Raw genomic sequence first — 18681 nt, forward strand, 5'->3', positions numbered from 1 at the left:
ACCCCCATCCCTATCTTGTTATACTTGGTTGCCATTGCCATCCTGATATACATGGCCACCATCCATATCCTGGTATACATGGCCACTATCCACCATCCTGGTATATATGGCCATCATCTCCATCCTGATACACATGGTCCCCAACCCCTTCATGCTATATATGGCCACCATCCCCATCATGGTATACATGGCCACCATCCCCATCATGGTAAACATGGCCACCATCCTGGTATACATGGCCCCTTTATCCCCATCCTGGTATACATGGCCTCCCAAACCTGGTATACATGGCCACCATCCGCAACCTGCTATACATGGCCCATTTATCCGCATCCTGCTATATATGGCCACAATCGCCATCCTGCTATATATGGCCACCATCCCCATCCAGGTTTACATGGCTTCCCATCCAGGTACATATAGTCCCCCTTCCTGGTATGCATGGCCTCAATCCCCATCCTGGTAAACATTGCCACCATCCCCATCCTGGTATACATGGCCACCATCCCCATCCTGGTATACATGGTCCCCAACCCCATTCTGGTTTACATGGCCAAACATCCCCATCCTGTTATACATGGGCCCCCATTCCCATCTTGTTATACATGGCCACCATTCCCATCCTGGTTTATATGGCCACCATCCCCATCCTGGTAAACATGGCCACTATCCCCATCCTTGTATACATGGCCACCATCCCAAACCTGGTATACATGGCCACCACCATCTTGAACTACATGGCCACCATCCACCATCCTAGTATACATGGCAATCATCTCCATCCTGGTATATATGGCCCCCATTCCCATCCTGTTATACTGTATATGACCACCATCCCCATCCAGGTATACATGGCTCCCCATCCAGGTACATATGGTCCCCCTTCCTGGTATACATGGCACCCATCCTCATCCTGTTATGCATGGCCCCTCATCCCCATCTTGTTATACATGGCCACCATCCGCATCCTGCTATATATGGCCACCATCCTCATCCAGGTTTACATGGCTCCCCATCCAGGTACATATGGTCCCCCTTCCTGGTATGCATGGCCTCAATCCTCATCCTGGTATACATGGTTCCCATCCCCATCCTGGTAAACATGGCCATCATCCCCATCCTGGTATACATGGCCACCATCCCCATACTGGTATATATGGTCCCCAACCCCAGTCTGGTTTACATGGCCACCATTCCCATCCTGGTATACAGGGCCACCATCCCCATCCTGGTATACATGGCCACTATCCCCATCCTTGTATACATGGATACCATCCCAAACCTGGTATACATGGCCACCACAACCATCTTGGAATACATGGCCACCATCCACCATCCTAGTATACATGGCAATCATCTCCATCCTGGTATATATGGCCCCCATTCCCATCCTGTTATACTGTATATGACCACCATCCCCATCCAGGTATACATGGCTCCCCATCCAGGTACATATGGTCCCCCTTCCTGGTATACATGGCACCCATCCTCATCCTGTTATGCATGGCCCCTCATCCCCATCTTGTTATACATGGCCACCATCTGCATCCTGCTATATATGGCCACCATCCCCATCCAGGTTTACATGGCTCCCCATCCAGGTACATATGGTCCCCCTTCCTGGTATGCATGGCCTCAATCCTCATCCTGGTATACATGGTTCCCATCCCCATCCTGGTAAACATGGCCATCATCCCCATCCTGGTATACATGGCCACCATCCCCATACTGGTATACATGGTCCCCAACCCCAGTCTGGTTTACATGGCCACCATTCCCATCCTGGTATACAGGGCCACCATCCCCATCCTGGTATACATGGCCACTATCCCCATCCTTGTATACATGGATACCATCCCAAACCTGGTATACATGGCCACCACAACCATCTTGGAATACATGGCCACCAGCCACCATCCTAGTATACATGGCAATCATACCCATCCTGGTATACATGGCCCCCTTCCCCATCCTGTTATACTGTATATGACCACTTTCCCCATCCAGGTATATTGGCTCCCCATCCAGGTACATTTGGTCCCCCTTCCTGCTATACATGGCCACCATCCTCATCCTGTTATGCATGGCCCCTCATCCCCATCTTGTTATACATGGCCACCAACCCCATCCAGGTATACATGGCCACTATCCCCATCCAGGTATACATGGCTCCTCATCCAGTTACATATGGTCACCCTTCCTGGTATACATGGCCCCCATCCACATCCTGGTGTACATGGCCACCATCCACATCCTGTTACACATGGCCCCCATCCCCATTTTGTTATACATGGCCACCATCGCCATCCTGTTATACATGGCTACAATCCCCATCCCGGGATACATGGCCACTATCCACCATCCTGGTATATATGGCCATGATCTTCATCCTGATATACATGCCGCAAAACCTCTTCCTGCTATACATGGCCACCATCTCCATCATGGTACACATGGCCCCCATCCACAACCCTCGTCTATGGCATATTAATCAAGAAGTTAATTTACAGTGGGTACGGAAAGTATTCAGACCCCTTTACATTTTTCGCTCTGCTTCATTGCAGCCATTTGGTAAATTCAAAAAAGTTCTTTTTTGTCTCATTAATGTACACTCTGCACCCCATCTTGACTGAAAAAAAAACAGAAATGTAGACATTTTTGCAAAATTATTAAAGAAAAACTGAATTATCACTTGGTCATAAGAATTCAGACCCATTGCTCAGTACAGAGTAGAAACCCCCTTTTGAGTAGTACATCCATGAGTCTTCTTGGGAATGATGCAACAAGTTTTTCACACCTGGATTTGGGGATCCTCTGCCATTCTTCCTTGCAGATCCCCTCCAGTTCTGTCAGATTGGATGGTGAACGTTGGTGGACAGACATTTTCAGGTCTCTCCAGAGATGCTCAATTGGGTTTAGGTCAGGGCTCTGGCTGGGCAGTCAAGAATGGTCAAAAGTTGTTCTGAAGCCATTCTTTTGTTATTTTAGCTGTGTGTTTAGGGTCATTGTCTTGTTAGAAGGTGAACCTTTGGCTAAGTCTGAGGTTCAGAGCACTACGTGGACCCTATCCCCATCCTGGTATATATGACCTCCATCTGCATCCTGGTAAACATGGCCCCTTCATCTCCATCCTGGTATACATGGCCTCCTCATCCTGGTATTCATGGTCCCCATCTCCATTCTGGTATACATGGCCCCCATCATGCTGCACACATCAAAAAATAAGCAATTCTACTTTCCTTCCCTCTGCTCCCTCGCAGTTGCGTCCTGTTCTGTTGCCAGCAGATGATTTCAGCATGTAACAGTGCATGATGTTACTGCCATCACACCTTGAGGTAAGCTCTCAGAATACTCACTGTGCTCCACGCTTGGGATTATGGGTGTGGAGAGCAGTGAATATTCATTCTCTTTAACAGCTGTCACAAGTGTTCGCCTGGTGGCTGCTGCTAACACTGTGCCTGCTATTAATGAACATGAATATTCACTGCTCTACACGCCCATAGTCCCTCCCAGCTCTCAGAGACAGCTTCAATGCATAGAGGGGGAGGGACCATGGGCGTGTGGAGCAGTGAATATTCATTTTCTTTAATAGCAGGCACAGTGTTAGCTGCAGCAGTTGGTTCCGGCTGCTCCTCTCCCATCCAAGGACACGGGACATATATACAGTAACATTACATTCACTGTCACAGGGCACTTGCTTGTCTCTGAAGCAGCTTCTTCAGATTGTAGGAATGGGGTGGGAGGGCTGGCTTCCTCGTACGTCAAATATTATCAGCTTGTAGGCCAGATATGTCCCACAGGCTAGCGTTTGACACATGTGGTCTAAGGGCTTGTGCAGATGTCCGTGTTTTCAGTTCGAGTGTGATTCAACAAAACATTGATCCAACTCGGACCAATGTTATTGTATGGGGCTGTGCGCATGGCTGTTTTTTCCTCCCCACTCTACTTTCGAAAGTATGTTTTCTCTGAAATACTGCAGTATTTCAGAGTAAAACATACACAGCTCCAATAACTGCAATCTTTGATTCATGCTGCTTCATATCAAGGTTCGGGTTGCATGAATCTCCTGTTAGGTTCACTTTAATGATATGTTATTTGTGGAGCAAAACTTAATTCTGTGCATCTGCAGCAAATATACTGTGAGACATTTAAATATAATTGATACATCTTTATTCAATCAATGCAAAAAAATGAGATTCTGGCTCTTTTAACAAGTAATAATGGAAGGAATGAAATACATTAGTCTAATAAAGATGAAAGAAGGTAATGGATCGCAGCTGACATTTGAAAACACAATAGTAAATTCAGCTCATAACGTCTAATAAATCACGTGATGCAATATTCTTAATGCGTTGTGGGCTTGTAAAGCTCAGGGGAATCAATGGCTCAGTCATGTCTCATATGTAGCCTTCCATTGAGGTGAACACCAAACAACACAAATAAATTACAAATGTTGCAGAAAAATGTAACCTCACAGTTTTTCATTGTTGCAAAATTTTTGGTCTATGTGCCAAAGCTTTGGTCGGATTGTAATGAATATGCTCTTTCCTGCAGGGTCATCTTCACACACAGTATTTCCAGAAACAAGCTGTGAAAAGAAAGGAAAGACACTTAAAACGCTCAAAATTTGCATCAATGATACATTTTTTCCGACAGAAAACCAGTGCAAATTGCCAGATGTGGTATCTTTTACTAGAGAAATTTTAGCAAGATCCATGCGATGCTGGAAAGACCCAACTATGACCATGAAAAAGCTTTACGTTAGATGGAAAATGCCAATGCTTCAAGCCCCATTGTCAGTGTAACACCTGTGCAAACAACAAACATTTGGGGCAGTTGCAGTTTAAGGGGTTGCTTCATTTTTTTTCAGACACACACTGCTCCCCACCCTCCCAGATTCCAGCTTGCTGTGGGTAGCGTTCTCCTAATTGTTTGATTGTTTGGAGAGTTTGGTGCATTGTTTCACTTGCCTGAATTGTATGCTCTCCATTGTTGCAAGCAGAGGCAGTTTTGCCTCTACAGTACCGGAGCAGCACAGTGGCACTGAAGCTGATTCGATCAGGGACTAACAGTGTGTTTTAGCAATCTGATCAGCATCAGAGCAGTAATTTTAGGCTCTGTAGAAAAGAGCTTGTAAACTCTATGCTCCTTGCCTAGGAGACTAATCACCGCCGATTGACTGCAGCAGGGACCAGTAACCTAGGCAACAAGCAGTAAATTGCAATAAAATTAAAAATCCCTCTATACTTGTCAACAAAGACAATTTTTAAAAAACATGAAGATTTAAAAGTTATTTTTACAATCACTTTTCAAATGTATCTATTTATTATCTATTTATTTTACTCATTGATATAATGGAAATAGTGGTTTAAGTCTAGATGCCCTACCACTACAGAACCTAACTAGCCTTAGACTAAAAGGGCGTATGTCAGCTGATTTTTAAAGGTAATCTGAGAGCAGTATGATGTAGGGGCAGATACCCTGATTCCAGTGTTGCATCACTTAGTTTACTGGGTGCAGCAGTTATGATAGAATCACAGTTTTGTCTGTTGAAGATTTAGCAGAGCTCAGAATGCCGAGCTATGTGTAACCCTGTTGGCACAACTGAATAGCAGCTTTGTATGAACAATGTATAGTGATAGAAAGCTGCAAATCAGTACTGGGGGCATAGTTGGACTCGGAGGCAAAAGGCCAGCTTGTCTTGTAGGCTGGGGTCAGACTTGCGAGAAACTCGGACGAGTCTTGCACGTCAATACCCGCACTGCAACCGGCACTCGGATCGGAGCATTCAGCTGCATAAAAATACATGCAGCTGAACGCTCCGATCCGAGTGCAGACGGCAGTGCCGGGTATTGACGTGCGAGACTCGTCCGAGTTTCTCGCAAGTCTGACCCTGGCCGTACTGATAATCTCCAGCTGATAAAACATTGCTTTTATTGAAACAGTAAAACACTGTCCAGTAAGTGAAACATTGCTGGAATCAGGCTCTCTTCCCCTATATCATGGTACTCTCAGATTACATAACACAAATCAGGTGAGAGATTCCCTTCAAAACTGATGCCTTGGAAATTGTAAGATGCCAGGACTAAATAACCAACCTCATGGGTGCAGCTCATCCCTGTTATGCTCTATGGGTGTTATGGAGCAAGCTCATATTTATATAATGTATACCTCTTTTGTTTGGATGTGGAGGTGGAAGTCTGTCCATAGCAAATGACACATCACCTGACTTCTCTTCCAAAATCTGCTCCTTCAGTTTTTCTAGCTGATTGGAAAAAAATTATTTTTAGTAATTGTACTATGTTGATCACTTTGAATGCATCATGAATAGTGAAATGATCGTTTGGTTATATTGGCAAGACAGAGACATAAAAGCTTTATTTTACTTTACTAGTCTGCAGCACAGATTTGATTCTCCTCTACTGCGGACACAAAAGCTGGTGATAGATGGATGTCATAGTTAAACAAGTTTCCACTCTTGGACCAAAGTATGCAGTCACTCTATGGGACTGTAGGCTGCAACTCGTGACAGCGTATGATGTGCACGATGTCCTGATTCCCTGTATTTCCGGTGTGAGAGGGCAGTCATGTGACCTCTTGCATACTTGCGATCACATGCCATCTAGACTTGCCCACCTTCTCTAAATAGAAGTGAATTGAGAGACACCAGATGAGTCTAGTCAGTACGTTACCGCATACATTTTTTTTATTTTGCTCGCTTATATAGCGTTATTAATTCCACAACACTTTACAGATATTGTCAGCTTTGTGCTCACTGGGGCTCAACGCAAATCACAGTAAGAACATACAAACTCCTTGTAGATGTTGTCCTTGGTGGGATTTCAACCCAGAACCTTTACACTGCAAGGCTACAGTCACCGACTGTGCTAGAGCCACTGAGCCATGTGGTCATGTGACTGCTGACTAGCACGGGGAATAGTAGATAATCATGTGCATCACGCTCTGTCACAATACAGCAGCCTATACTCACTTAGAGCATACTTTTGTCCCAACTCTAAACAATCCCTTTAAACAGATGTCACAAAGGAAGTACTAAATGAACATCTTATAGCTATGTTCTGTGCTGTTCTTCTGTTAGTCCAAATAGAAATATACAGCTGGGTATTACCAATTAGGAGCGTGTCCATATACAATCTGATATGGTGGGCACTGATTGAGCAGCGTCAGACTGTTTAGGGATGCACCCCCAAATGGTAACACTGTGTAGTCAATTTTTCATTATTTTTTTTATTTATTTTCAGGCCAATGAAGATGGGTGCCATGCTTGGAGCCATTCAGCTTTTATTAGCCTGAGTGAAAATCCACCACAAAATAGCTCCCACAAAATTGGAGGAGTTAACATGGTGTCATGTAATGCTGATTTTCTCTTGCAGGAAACAAGTAAAATATAATTGCATTTTTTACATTTCTCATTTATGTTGCAAAGATTTAGCTTGTAAACTTTAATTTCTAATTTTTGTTAAGACCAAGGAGGCATAAGAAAAATTAAGTACACCAGCCTCATCACTTCCCGGATTGGGTTAGTAATGTTTTTTGTTTTAATTGTAAATTCTGATGAACCCCTTTAGTTATTACTATTTAGTTAGTTACGATTTAGTTTTGAAAGATCAACAAATTACATCACAGACCGAAATTATGCAGCTATTTCAAAATAATTGCTTGTGTAATTTAATAATAATGGAGAGAAATGTATTGTGAAACAAACATTTAAAAATACCTTGTAGTACAAAACGTACCTGTTCCATTTCTTCTAACTTGCTCTCCAGCTCCAACTCTACGAGAACATTTAGCAATCATTAAAAACATCACCCATTTCTTGATAGCAAAACCTAACCTTACTTATAGAAACATTATCCTAAGGTCGGGTTCAAACATGCATCTGGAAAATAGTCTGTTTTTCTTCTAGAAAAAAAACAAACAATTTTTCATCCATATTGCCATGAATATGTCATCTATATTGCATCTGTTTTTTAAACTCATCCACTGAATTAAATGGTTGATTCTGCTCCCAAAATCAGACCAGATTAGTACATGCTGCAATTCCTTAGATGCCGACCATCGGTCCATGTGGAAAAACAACCATGTGAACTACAGTATCATACAATTACATTGGACTGTGCGCTGTAAATCAATTTGGATAAGGTCAGCACACATACATATAATACGCTCGTCTGAACGAGACGTCATAATGATGTACCCATTTTGAAGAAAACATACTGTATATGTAGAGCCTCAGATGTCAACATAGCAGACACCAGCTGTTTTCTTCACATTTTAAAACTTAAGGGCCAAAAAACCCGAAGAACATAGTTTATGCCAGATTTGATAACTCTTCTAACGTTTTCTTGTTCCTCTAGGACTACCATTTTTAGGGGAAGAAATTTGTTTCTGACTTCAATTCTTTACTACATGTGACTTACAGAGACAGTCAGTCCTTCTATGCATATTCATCGTTCAGGTTGAGTTAACCTTCACAATAGTCTAATCACTAGTAACTTCCAAGTTTTTGATAAATGCACATCTATAAGAGCAGAAATATATTGGCTGAATGTTGCATTATACTTCTTGTATGGCTGCATAGCTGTAAGGGATTACTGTACACTAAGGCTACAATCTAAGAGCTCTTTAATCAACCTAAGAGCTCCTTATGTGAGCTACATGAATATGGTTCTGACAATAACAGTTCTAGGCGGTTTATTTAATTGGAAAAAAATCTATAGCTATAATCTAAAAATAAATAATAAAGATTAGAGCAGCACTTCAACCTAGTGAAAAGAAAATAATCCTTTTTTTTCACCACAGATCCTTTTCTTTACCTTGGTTTGAAGTGTTGTCTTGCTCTTTAAAAATAAAAATAATAATAATAATCTTTATTTATATAGCACCAACATATTCTGCAGCGCTTTACAATTCAACAGTTCAGATACAAGTCATAAGTACCAACGTTAAAGATAATACAATAATTAAAGCAAAATTAATGACGACCCTGCCCCTAAGACCTTACAATCTACAAAGAGGTGAGGGTGACAAAGTACAGGTGCTTATGTACAAAGATGGTCCAGCCATCTTGGGGGAATGGGGATAGATAAAGGCTGCATGAGCTGGTCACCAGTCAGTATGTGTGGTGCATTTGGGTGTGGTGGAGTTTGATGGAGAGTTAGGTTCAGAGAAATTGAGTGGGATATATATATATGCACAGTGGGGAAAAAAAGTATTTAGTCAGCCACCAACTGTGCAAGTTCTCCCACTTAAAAAGATGAGAGAGGCCTGTAATTGACATATAGGTAGACCACAACTATGAGAGTCAAAATCAGAAAACAAATCTAGAAAATCACCTTGTCTGATTTGGCAAGATTTATTTTGCAAATTATGGTAGAAAATAAGTATTTGGTCACCTAAAAACATGCAAGATTTCTGGCTCTCACGGACCTGCAACTTCTTTAACAGGCGCCTCTGTCCTCCACTTATTACCTGTAGTAATGGCACCTGTTTGAACTTGTTATCAGTATAAAAGACACCTGATCACAACCTCAAACAGTTGGTTTGATAAAATCAACTGTGGGATTAATAATAAGAAAATGGAAGACATACAAGACCAATGATAATATCCCTCGCTCTGGGGCTCCACGCAAGATCTCACCCCTTGGGGTTAAAATGATCACAAGAATGGTGAGCAAAACTCCAAGAACCACACAGGAGGACCTAGTGAATGACCTGCATAGAGCTTGGCCAACCATAACAAAGGCTACCATCAGTAACACACTACACCTCCAGCGACTCAGATCCTGCAGTGCCAGACCTGTCCCCCTGCTTATGCTAGTACATGTCGGGGCACGTCTGAAGTTTGCTAAAGAGCATTTGGATTATCCAGAAGAGTATTGGGATATTATCATATGGTCTGATGAAACCAAAGTAGAACTGTTTGGTAGAAACAAAACTCATCTTGTTTGGAGGAGACAGAATGCTTAGCTGCATCCAAAGAACACCATACCTAATGTGAAGCATGGGGGTGGCAACATCATGCTTTGGGGCTGATTCTCTGAAAAGGGACCAGGATGACTGATCCCTGTACATGAAAGAATGAATGGGGCCATGTATCGTGAGATTTTGAGTACATATCTCCTTCCATCAGCAAGGGCATTAAAGATGAAACGTGGATGGGTCTTTCAGTATGATAATGATCCTAAGCACACTGCCTGGGCAATGAAGGAGTGGCTTAATAAGAAGCATTTGAAGGTCCTGGAGTGGGCTAGCCAGGCTCCAGATCTCAACCCCATGGAAAACCTTTGGAGGGATTTGAAAGTCCGTGCTGCCCTGCGACAGACCCAAAACATCACTACTCAAGAGGAGATCTGCATGGAAGAATGGGCCAACATACCAACAACAGCATGTGCCAACCTTGTAAAGACTTACAGAAAAGGTTTGACCTTTGTTATTGTCAACAAAGAATATATAACAAAATATTGAGATGAACTTTTGTTAATGACCAAATACTTATTTTCCACCCTAATTTGCAAAATAAATCTTGCCAAATCAGACAAGGTGATTTTCTGGATTTGTTTTCTCATTTTGACTCTCCTAGGTGTGGTCTACCTATGATGTCAATTACAGGCCTCACATCTTTATAAGTGGGAGAACTTGCACAATTGGTGGCTGACTAAATCCTTTTTTTTTCCCACTGTGTGTGTGTATATATATATATATATATATATAAAAGAATTTGATTAGGGAGCATGATAGGCCGCTCTAAACAGATATGTTTTTAGGGAGCGCCTAAAACTGTCTAAGTTGCAGTTAGTCCTGATTTCTTAGGATAGAGCATTCCAGAGGATTGGTGCAACTCGTGAGAACAGTGGGAGAGGGAGGTACGGATTAGTGCAGATGTTAGACAAAAGTCGTTTGCGGAGCGTAACAAGCGGTTAGGTCGATGAACAGAAATGAGGGAGGAAATTTAGGTGGGTGCCACACTGTGGAGAGCTTTGTGGGAGAGAGCAAGTAGTTTAAATTGGATCCTGTAAAGTATGTGTAAGGAGGAACACCAGGATGCAGGTGCCTGCATCATGCTGGGTCTGGAACTGCTGAGGCTGCATCCCATGTTGACTGGGGGAAGATTAGGAGACAGGACATTCCCCATGACCCAGGAAGAGGGGGTGTGGCTAAGCCAGGCAGCGAGGAGAATGCGCCTGAAGAAAGAGTGAGTTCCCCGCCAGCAGTGAGAGCGGAGGCAGGTGCGCAGCACACTCCGCAGCAAGAGAGGCAGCGCAGAGCCGTGCTCGAGCAGAACTTCAACGTGTGCTCCGGTGAGACAATGTGTGTGCAAAGTGCAGTGTGCCCGGCTGTGCAGAGTGCGGTGCTTGCACGGAGGAGCGGGTCCCAGTTGCAGGATCTTGAGGTTTGTCCCCCAAGACTAATTAATGCTCAACAGCACACCTGTGTTGGTCAGAGTACTCCAAGCGAGAGTTGGTTGGGAAAAGCTCCCAGCCACAGAGCACAGATCTGGGACAGCTGTGTGAGAGACTTGCTGCGTGAGAGATTTATTGGTATCGGTGGACGCGCAGAGCAGCACAAATCGAGCAGAGCTGTGCAGAGCAGCCATTCAGGTGACAGCAGCTGCACAGAGAGAGACACGTGTGCTCCGTGACTGTGAGTATGGCGCACATGCCGCATAGAGAAAGCCGAGTACTGAACAGACATTTGCTGCCTACCTTGCCAGTTGACACTTGCCAGTTCACGTTGGACTCTGTCAGTGCTGCGACGCTGTTTGCTTTGGCTGCACCAACTTATTGACTAGGGGTTCAGTGGAAGGTGCCAGAAACCGATGGCTGCTGCCAGAAGGCGAACCATTGTTTGCAGGACCCCACTGGAACAGCACCATGCCACTGCCTTTCAAAGCTTCAGTTGTGGACTGGGAAGCCTCTGACACAATAAGCGATTTAAAGAACTGCCATTATCTTGTTTATTGCTCATTAACTTTGCCTATTGCTTGCCATTGAATTGTTTAACCCGCATTTAACCATTTATCTCCCTGCGAGGAGTTAACCCATTGTTAAATTAAAACTGTTAAATTTGTTAACCCTTGCTCTGCCTTCTGTCTGTGACTGCATCCCGCAACCTGCTTACATATGGGCAGCCAGTGCAATGACTTGCACAGAGCAGACGCATCCGAGTACCGATTAGCCAGATAGAGGAACCTGGCTGCTACTTTAAGGATGGACTGGAGAGGGGAAAGGCGAGTGAGGGGGAGGCCAATTAATAGAGCATTATAGTAGTCAAGTTGGAAGTGGATCAGGGCATCAGTGAGGCTTTTTGTTGTTTCCATTATGAGAAAGGGGCGGATTCTAGAAATGTTCTTTAGGTGTAAGTGGTGAGAGCAGGCAAGAGATTGTATATGGGAGGTCAAGAAAAGTTTGCTGTCAAACATAACACCCAAACAGTTTGTCTGCTGCTGGGGTGTTGTGGTGCTACCCACAGAGAGGGAGATGTCAGCTATAAAGAAGTCAGTAGACGGCAGGAGCAGAAGTTCAGTTTTGGAAAAGTTGAGTTTCAGTAAAAGAGCAGACATGATGTTGGAGACTGAAAACAGACAGTCACTTGTGTTCTGTAGTACAGTGGGGTAAGGTCACGGGATGATGTGTATAGTTGTGTGTCATCAGCATAAAGATGGTACTGAAAGACAAATCTGCAGATGGTCAGTCCGATTGAGGTCATGTAGAGAACAAAGGGGCCAATGACTGAACCCTAAGGGACCCAAATAATGAGAGAAAGAGGAGAAGGGGAGCCAGAGAACGATACACTGAAGGAGCAGTCTGTAAGATAGAAAGAGAACCAGGAGAGAGCCGTGTCCTTTATGTCGATTGAGTGGAGCATAGAGAGTTGGAGATGGTGATCAACAGTTTTGAAAGCTGCAGACATCAAGAAGAATGAGCAGTGATGACCATTACATTTTGCTGTCAAAATGTCACTGCTCACTTTGATGAGTGCAGTTTCTGTCAAATGAATGGGACGGAAGCCGGACTGTGATTGATCTAGGAGAGAGTGAATGGAGAGGTAACGGGTAAGGCGGGAATAGACCAGGCGCTCCAAGAGTTTAGAGATGTAAGGGAGATTGGAGACTGGTCTATAGTTATTTTTTTAGGATGGGTTGAGAGAGGGGTTTTTTTAATAATGGAGTAATGATAGATTGTTTGAAGGAAGAGAGAAAGATCTCAGAGGAGAGGAAGAGATTGAAGATTTTAGTTAGGTGAGTAGTGACGACTGGAGAGAGCGACTGGAGTATGTGTAAGGGAATGGGGTCAGTAGGTATGTAATAGGACGAGAAAAAGATAGATAGAAGATAGGAGCCTGGAGACTTCTTCTGTGGCGGGGTCAAATGTGGAGAGTAAGCCAGAGGAGATGCAGGGAGGGATGGGAATCACGGCACTTTGTGGCTGGGAGCTTATTTGCAAGGCTAGATCATCATCAGAGATGTCTGTGATAGGGGCCAGTATTTCTGGACTGAGGAGGGAGTGAAAGTAGTCAAAAAGTTTTTTTGGGTTGTTAGATAGTGAGGAGATCAGGGAAATAAAGTAGTTCTGTTTGATGAGGTGAAGGGCAGAGTTATCGGTTCTTAACATAAATTTGTATTGGATGAAGTTTTCTGCTTTGCCAGTTTTCCCCTGTAGGTGTTTGCGACGTGAGCCAACGCTGTTTTACTCTGTATTTGGAGGTTCTGAGGGTGAGGGGTGCTACTTGGTCCAGGGTGCTTCTGAGAGTGTCATTGTAGTGGTGTACAGCCAGATCAGGACAGGAAAAAGAGGAGATTGGGGACAGTGATGAGTGAGGGTTAGCAGCTTGTAGATTTCTGAATGTGTGGAAGGTAGGAGTGTGGTGGGGTGGGCAAGGATTTGTGAGTGTGAAGGAGAGAATGTTGTGGTCAGAGAGGGGAAGAGGAGAGTTTTCTAGTTAAGAGACTGAACAGAGCGAGACAAAGACCAGATCAACGGTATTACCGTCTTTGAGTGTTACATAGGTTGAGAGCTGTGAGAGGCCAAGAGAAGTGGTTAGAGAAAGAAAATGGCATCAGATGGGAAACTGGGGCTGTTTATGGGGATGTTGAAGTCTCATTATATCAAAATTAGAAACGTAAGCTCAAAAATTCAATTTGGAGTATAAGGGGAGCATTACTAATTATTTATAAGTAAAATACAACCTTTATTGAATCAAAAAACAAAACAAACACACAGAAATCCACAAACAACCGTGTCACCTATATAGGCCCTAAATCGAGGCCCTGATAACAGCTACTTACCAGTGGAGGTTGGCACCCTAAACACAATCGAGATTGGCGCCCCCGCTCCATGATGGCTGACCCTGTTACTCCTAGATAACCCTGGACTGGTGCAACACACAATCACCATTTAACCAGTAAAGGAGTGTAAAGGTGTTGCCGGTAAGGGTAGGTTTGGCAACAATAGAAAAGGTGCAAAAAAAGTGCTGTAAACACGAGACATAAAGTGACAAGTGCAAACAAATGAGTACCTGACTATATTGTTCCCTGTGACTGAACACCTTCCTGTCAGTGGAGGTTGGCACCCTACTTGTCAGCGGAATGGCGCCCCTGCTCCACGACGGCTATCCCTGAAGTCCCTGATATAACTGATAAATTAAACAAGGATAGCAAAAGCTAGATAGCCAGAAGGTGCATTTAACCCATAAGGCCAATATTGGCCCCCAAGCAAGAAAGATACTGGGGGGATGACCTGAAAAGTGCATTGTAGGGACAGAAGTATGCCGACTCCACCACTAAGTCTGTTTGTGGGTCTCGAGAAATCGAAGAAATGTAAGCCACATGAGAAATAGCAGCATGGGAGACAATCCTGAGTCCAGGTTTCAGTGAGGGCCAACAGATGAAGAGAGTTGTTCAGAAAGTAGTTGTGCAGAAAAGGTAGCTTATTGCATACAGACTGTGGATTTCAGAGTGCCCAATTAAAAGAGGGAGATGAAGGAGTACAACTAATGTTAGTAAGGTTAGAAAGGTTTCTATGTGAGGTGGGGGAGGGGTTGAAGTTGGGGGATGGTGGACCTGGTTTGGGAGAGATATCCTCTGAAATAAGTAGCAGAAGAAAAAGAAAGAGCAAGTTGTTTTTGAACTTGTGACATGGCTTATAGTGCGATATCATTGGGCAAGACGGACTGAGATTTTTCAGAAAGATGAACAGAGCATGGAAGCTGTACATGGGAGAAAGAAGTAGAGAGGGGCTGGATGGAGGAGGGATGGGCCGGTGAATGTGGATGGCAAGGGCACACAGGAAGATAGAGATAACGCACATGGTAAAAAGACAGTGCAAAGTGTGGGTTAGCTGAATTCTGCCCTGACTAACTGCCATTTAATTACCTGCAACTTTTTATTTTTTCTTATATATGTTTGGTCTTACTCTTTAGCTCTAAGAGGACTGTTCACTCAACTGGCCATGCTGCCATTTTTGTTTTGCTGTCATAGCTCTTACCTAAGTGTGAGGGTCTTCTTATGGGCAAGTGCTTATTTAGAAGAAGCGTGAGGAGCATATCTTGGTGGTTGGCATCTTTTTCTGGATACAATTCATTTTCTGTCAAGGTCCAAAGAAAACATTAAGACAATGGAAAATGGCTTTACAATATGTTACAAAGATGCAGATCAAGCAAAAGAATTACAAAAAAATTGCAAGATTGTTAATTTGTTGTCATTATGCTTTCCTTTTTTATTTATTGGCAGAACTGTTAATTTTTTGTGACATTTACAATAAAAGTACTCTTTAAAACCCACGTTAACATAGAAATGCAGTTACAACTTGTTACCGCTTTATTAAGAACACATGAATGAGAGACAATGACAGTCGAAAAAAAAAACTTGCTATATTGATACCATAATCCAAATGTAGATAGTCAGTAAAGTCCCAAACAATGATAAAGCTCTTATTCCTACAAAGAGTGAAAAGTTTGCAAAGAATTAGATCTATCGACTTCAGTTGTCAACTGAAAGCATTATCTTGTTTCAGCTACTTTTCTGGTTTTGACACTGTAGATATGTGGCAGGTTATTTGCAGAGCTAACCACTGTAGGCGTAGAACTGTGCACAGCCTTCATCCCTCTGATACAATGTGTGTGATTAATGAGCTGCAATTACATGTGCAATTAGTGCAAATAGGCAGGTAGGGCAAAAAGGAAATACAGTCTTAATGCTGAGATCTGGTTGGGACAGAAGCGCACACTGAGGCAATATCGCAAGAGAAATAACAGAAGATGAGAACGATGTTAGTGCTCACCGGGGGGGGCATTGTGTAGGGACAATTCCTATAAGAGCCTTAGAATCCACAGCTGTAGCCCCATGACTGGAGGAGATAACCTTCCAGATAGCAATTCACTTCAGTGCACTTGCGGGAATGTACAGTCCTCTAAGATATAAAATTAAGGTTTTTTATTCAACCAACATATTTTGTCGTCAAACTTGTGCCTTTTTCAAGGTATGAAAAACAAATGTTTAAAAACTTAATTTTATATAATCGAGGACTCTTCATTCCCACAAGCACAACCCAGGTACCGCAATATATCTATTGAAATGAAAGTCTTAATAAAATATAACTTATTGAAAGGCAGTATACACCTTCATGAAACAGCAGTGCAAATAAAGATTTTTTTTTTATACACATTGTTCTAAAAGTTCCAAAAAAATAAAGTCTGACTTTCAAGTTAGACCAAATAACTATGCATCGGAATACTGTGGAATATATGGTATATGCAATTCTTCATCTGATATTGATAATATATTGTGTTCGATTCTACTTATGTATAATGAATTTGAAAAATATAGCATGCGAAAATATATATTTCTACCTCCTGCAATTTTTTTTTAAACTGATACAGTTTTCTGGTTAAATATATAGTGGCTTGGATGATGTATAATTTGATGACATAAACTATGCATTTTTAAAAACTTACCTTGCAACAGATAAGGTTTGCCTTCAGCTGATTGAATGGAGATCATAAAAAGGAAAGTTAAAGTCCCAAGGCAGAGATGTACAGAAGAAGCTTTAGGCAACATTTCTTCACTACCGATGGATTCTTGTTGATTATTTGAGGCTTCAATGCGTTCTTCTTCTAAGTCTGCTCACTTTTAAATAGTGCCCACAGTCGTCACTGAGTGATATTTCAAAAAAAAAACAATAAAAATCATTCATCCTGTCAATGACATTCATTTCTTGGAAAACTGACAAATGAACTGCGTGAATTTCTTGACGTCAAACCTATATCAATTTATTCAGAATATGACCAATAAAGTAGAGCTGGAATACACATGCTAAATACAAAGAAGGTATCGGTGGCAAGCTCATGGTAATTTATTGTTGCATTTCCATGCTCTCATTTTAATTACTCTGAGATCTCTGTATTGAATGCCAAAATGAAGGCAGAAGAATCACTGACTGAATTGATCTCAGGTCCTTGATCTTTAAAATGACTTCTATGGGTCACAGTGCAACTACAGAATTAGTTTAGAAGGGAAGATGATGAAATGGGGAAGAAGAGAAGACTGAAGATAAATATGAAATTTATCAAAGAGACATAGCAGGTCTTCAGAAGTGTCAGGAGAAGTTGTAATACATTGTGTTCCGTAAGAGAATACAAGGCAGAAATTGACCAGTGGTTTGATTAATTTTAGATGAATGGATGTCATCCGCTCCTGATGACTTCAGGTGTGACTTTTCCTCCTTTAGATTTTCTATGGCTATCTTTCAATGTCACATTTTTCATTTATTCTGCCAAAGCTTCCAATCTCATCGAAGATGACACAATCTTTGGTCTGAATTCAAAAAGCTAGAAGAACAAACTGCGTGTCTTAAAACTAATATATATGACTGAGCTCTTGGTTTCTGTTTGTACGTCAGAATATGGGTAATCTTACTTCCATTTATTAAATTATCACAATTTGGATTTCATTCAAGTAGATGCGTGCAACAGCTTACATCTGAGAATAGGAACGTTATAGAAGTAATGAGCCAGTCATTCTTTTGTAGGCACTGATTTGCCAGGGCTATGTTTGAGCACTGTAACGGCTGCTATTCTATTACAACACCATTTATTAAGAAGCTATTAATTTGGCACTGTATGATGGTACTATTTAGAAACATATAGTTACATTTTGTCAATCACTGGAAGTATTCATTTAAAGGATGGCACAAATTGTTGCCACAGCATGGCACTGTTTTTTGGAGACTATAAAGTTACACCCCTCAACATTGAAGTTGCAATAATATGAAGAAAAAGTCATGGAATTATGAAAATCACAGGATCAATAGACATGTTAATGATATGCAAATGATGAAAAATGGAAAACAAATGTTCAAATAATCTTAAATACTATAATATCTTTACAATTGTTGACCAACGGCATCTTAGAAGAGGATAACTCAAGGGCTTATGATGTTATAGATTTTTTTGAAGATAAATGTTTTTTAAAAATTTGTAAGTCAAAGCTCATCTATAATTAGTACAAAATCTTTTTTTTTTTTCTTTAAGTGTGAAGTTGATCAGAAAGCCTTTTACTGAGATTTGCATCTCTTGGCTGTGGTTCAAATACTTTGAGCCACTTATATAATGGACAATTCAGTGAATCAGACAGAATACCAAGCATAGAAGTTTACAACAGAT

The 18681-nt window shown here is 42.1% G+C and overlaps 1 protein-coding gene across 1 annotated transcript; it reads right to left on the reverse strand.

Moving 5' to 3' along the window:
• Positions 1-4278: 4278 nt before the first annotated feature.
• On the reverse strand, positions 4279-17137 carry UTS2B (urotensin 2B). The gene is made up of 5 exons (XM_073589460.1): positions 16975-17137; positions 15507-15605; positions 7758-7795; positions 6172-6265; positions 4279-4588 (listed from the first exon to the last, which is right to left on the reverse strand). Exons 1-5 carry the CDS (start codon positions 17075-17077, stop codon positions 4563-4565), a joined length of 360 nt encoding a protein of 119 aa, XP_073445561.1. The 5' UTR covers positions 17078-17137; the 3' UTR covers positions 4279-4562.
• Positions 17138-18681: the final 1544 nt, after the last annotated feature.

The sequence above is a fragment of the Dendrobates tinctorius genome, unplaced genomic scaffold (genome assembly GCF_039654945.1).
Source record: "Dendrobates tinctorius isolate UK_male_01 unplaced genomic scaffold, ASM3965494v1 ptg000107l, whole genome shotgun sequence".
Lineage (NCBI taxonomy): Eukaryota > Metazoa > Chordata > Amphibia > Anura > Dendrobatidae > Dendrobates > Dendrobates tinctorius.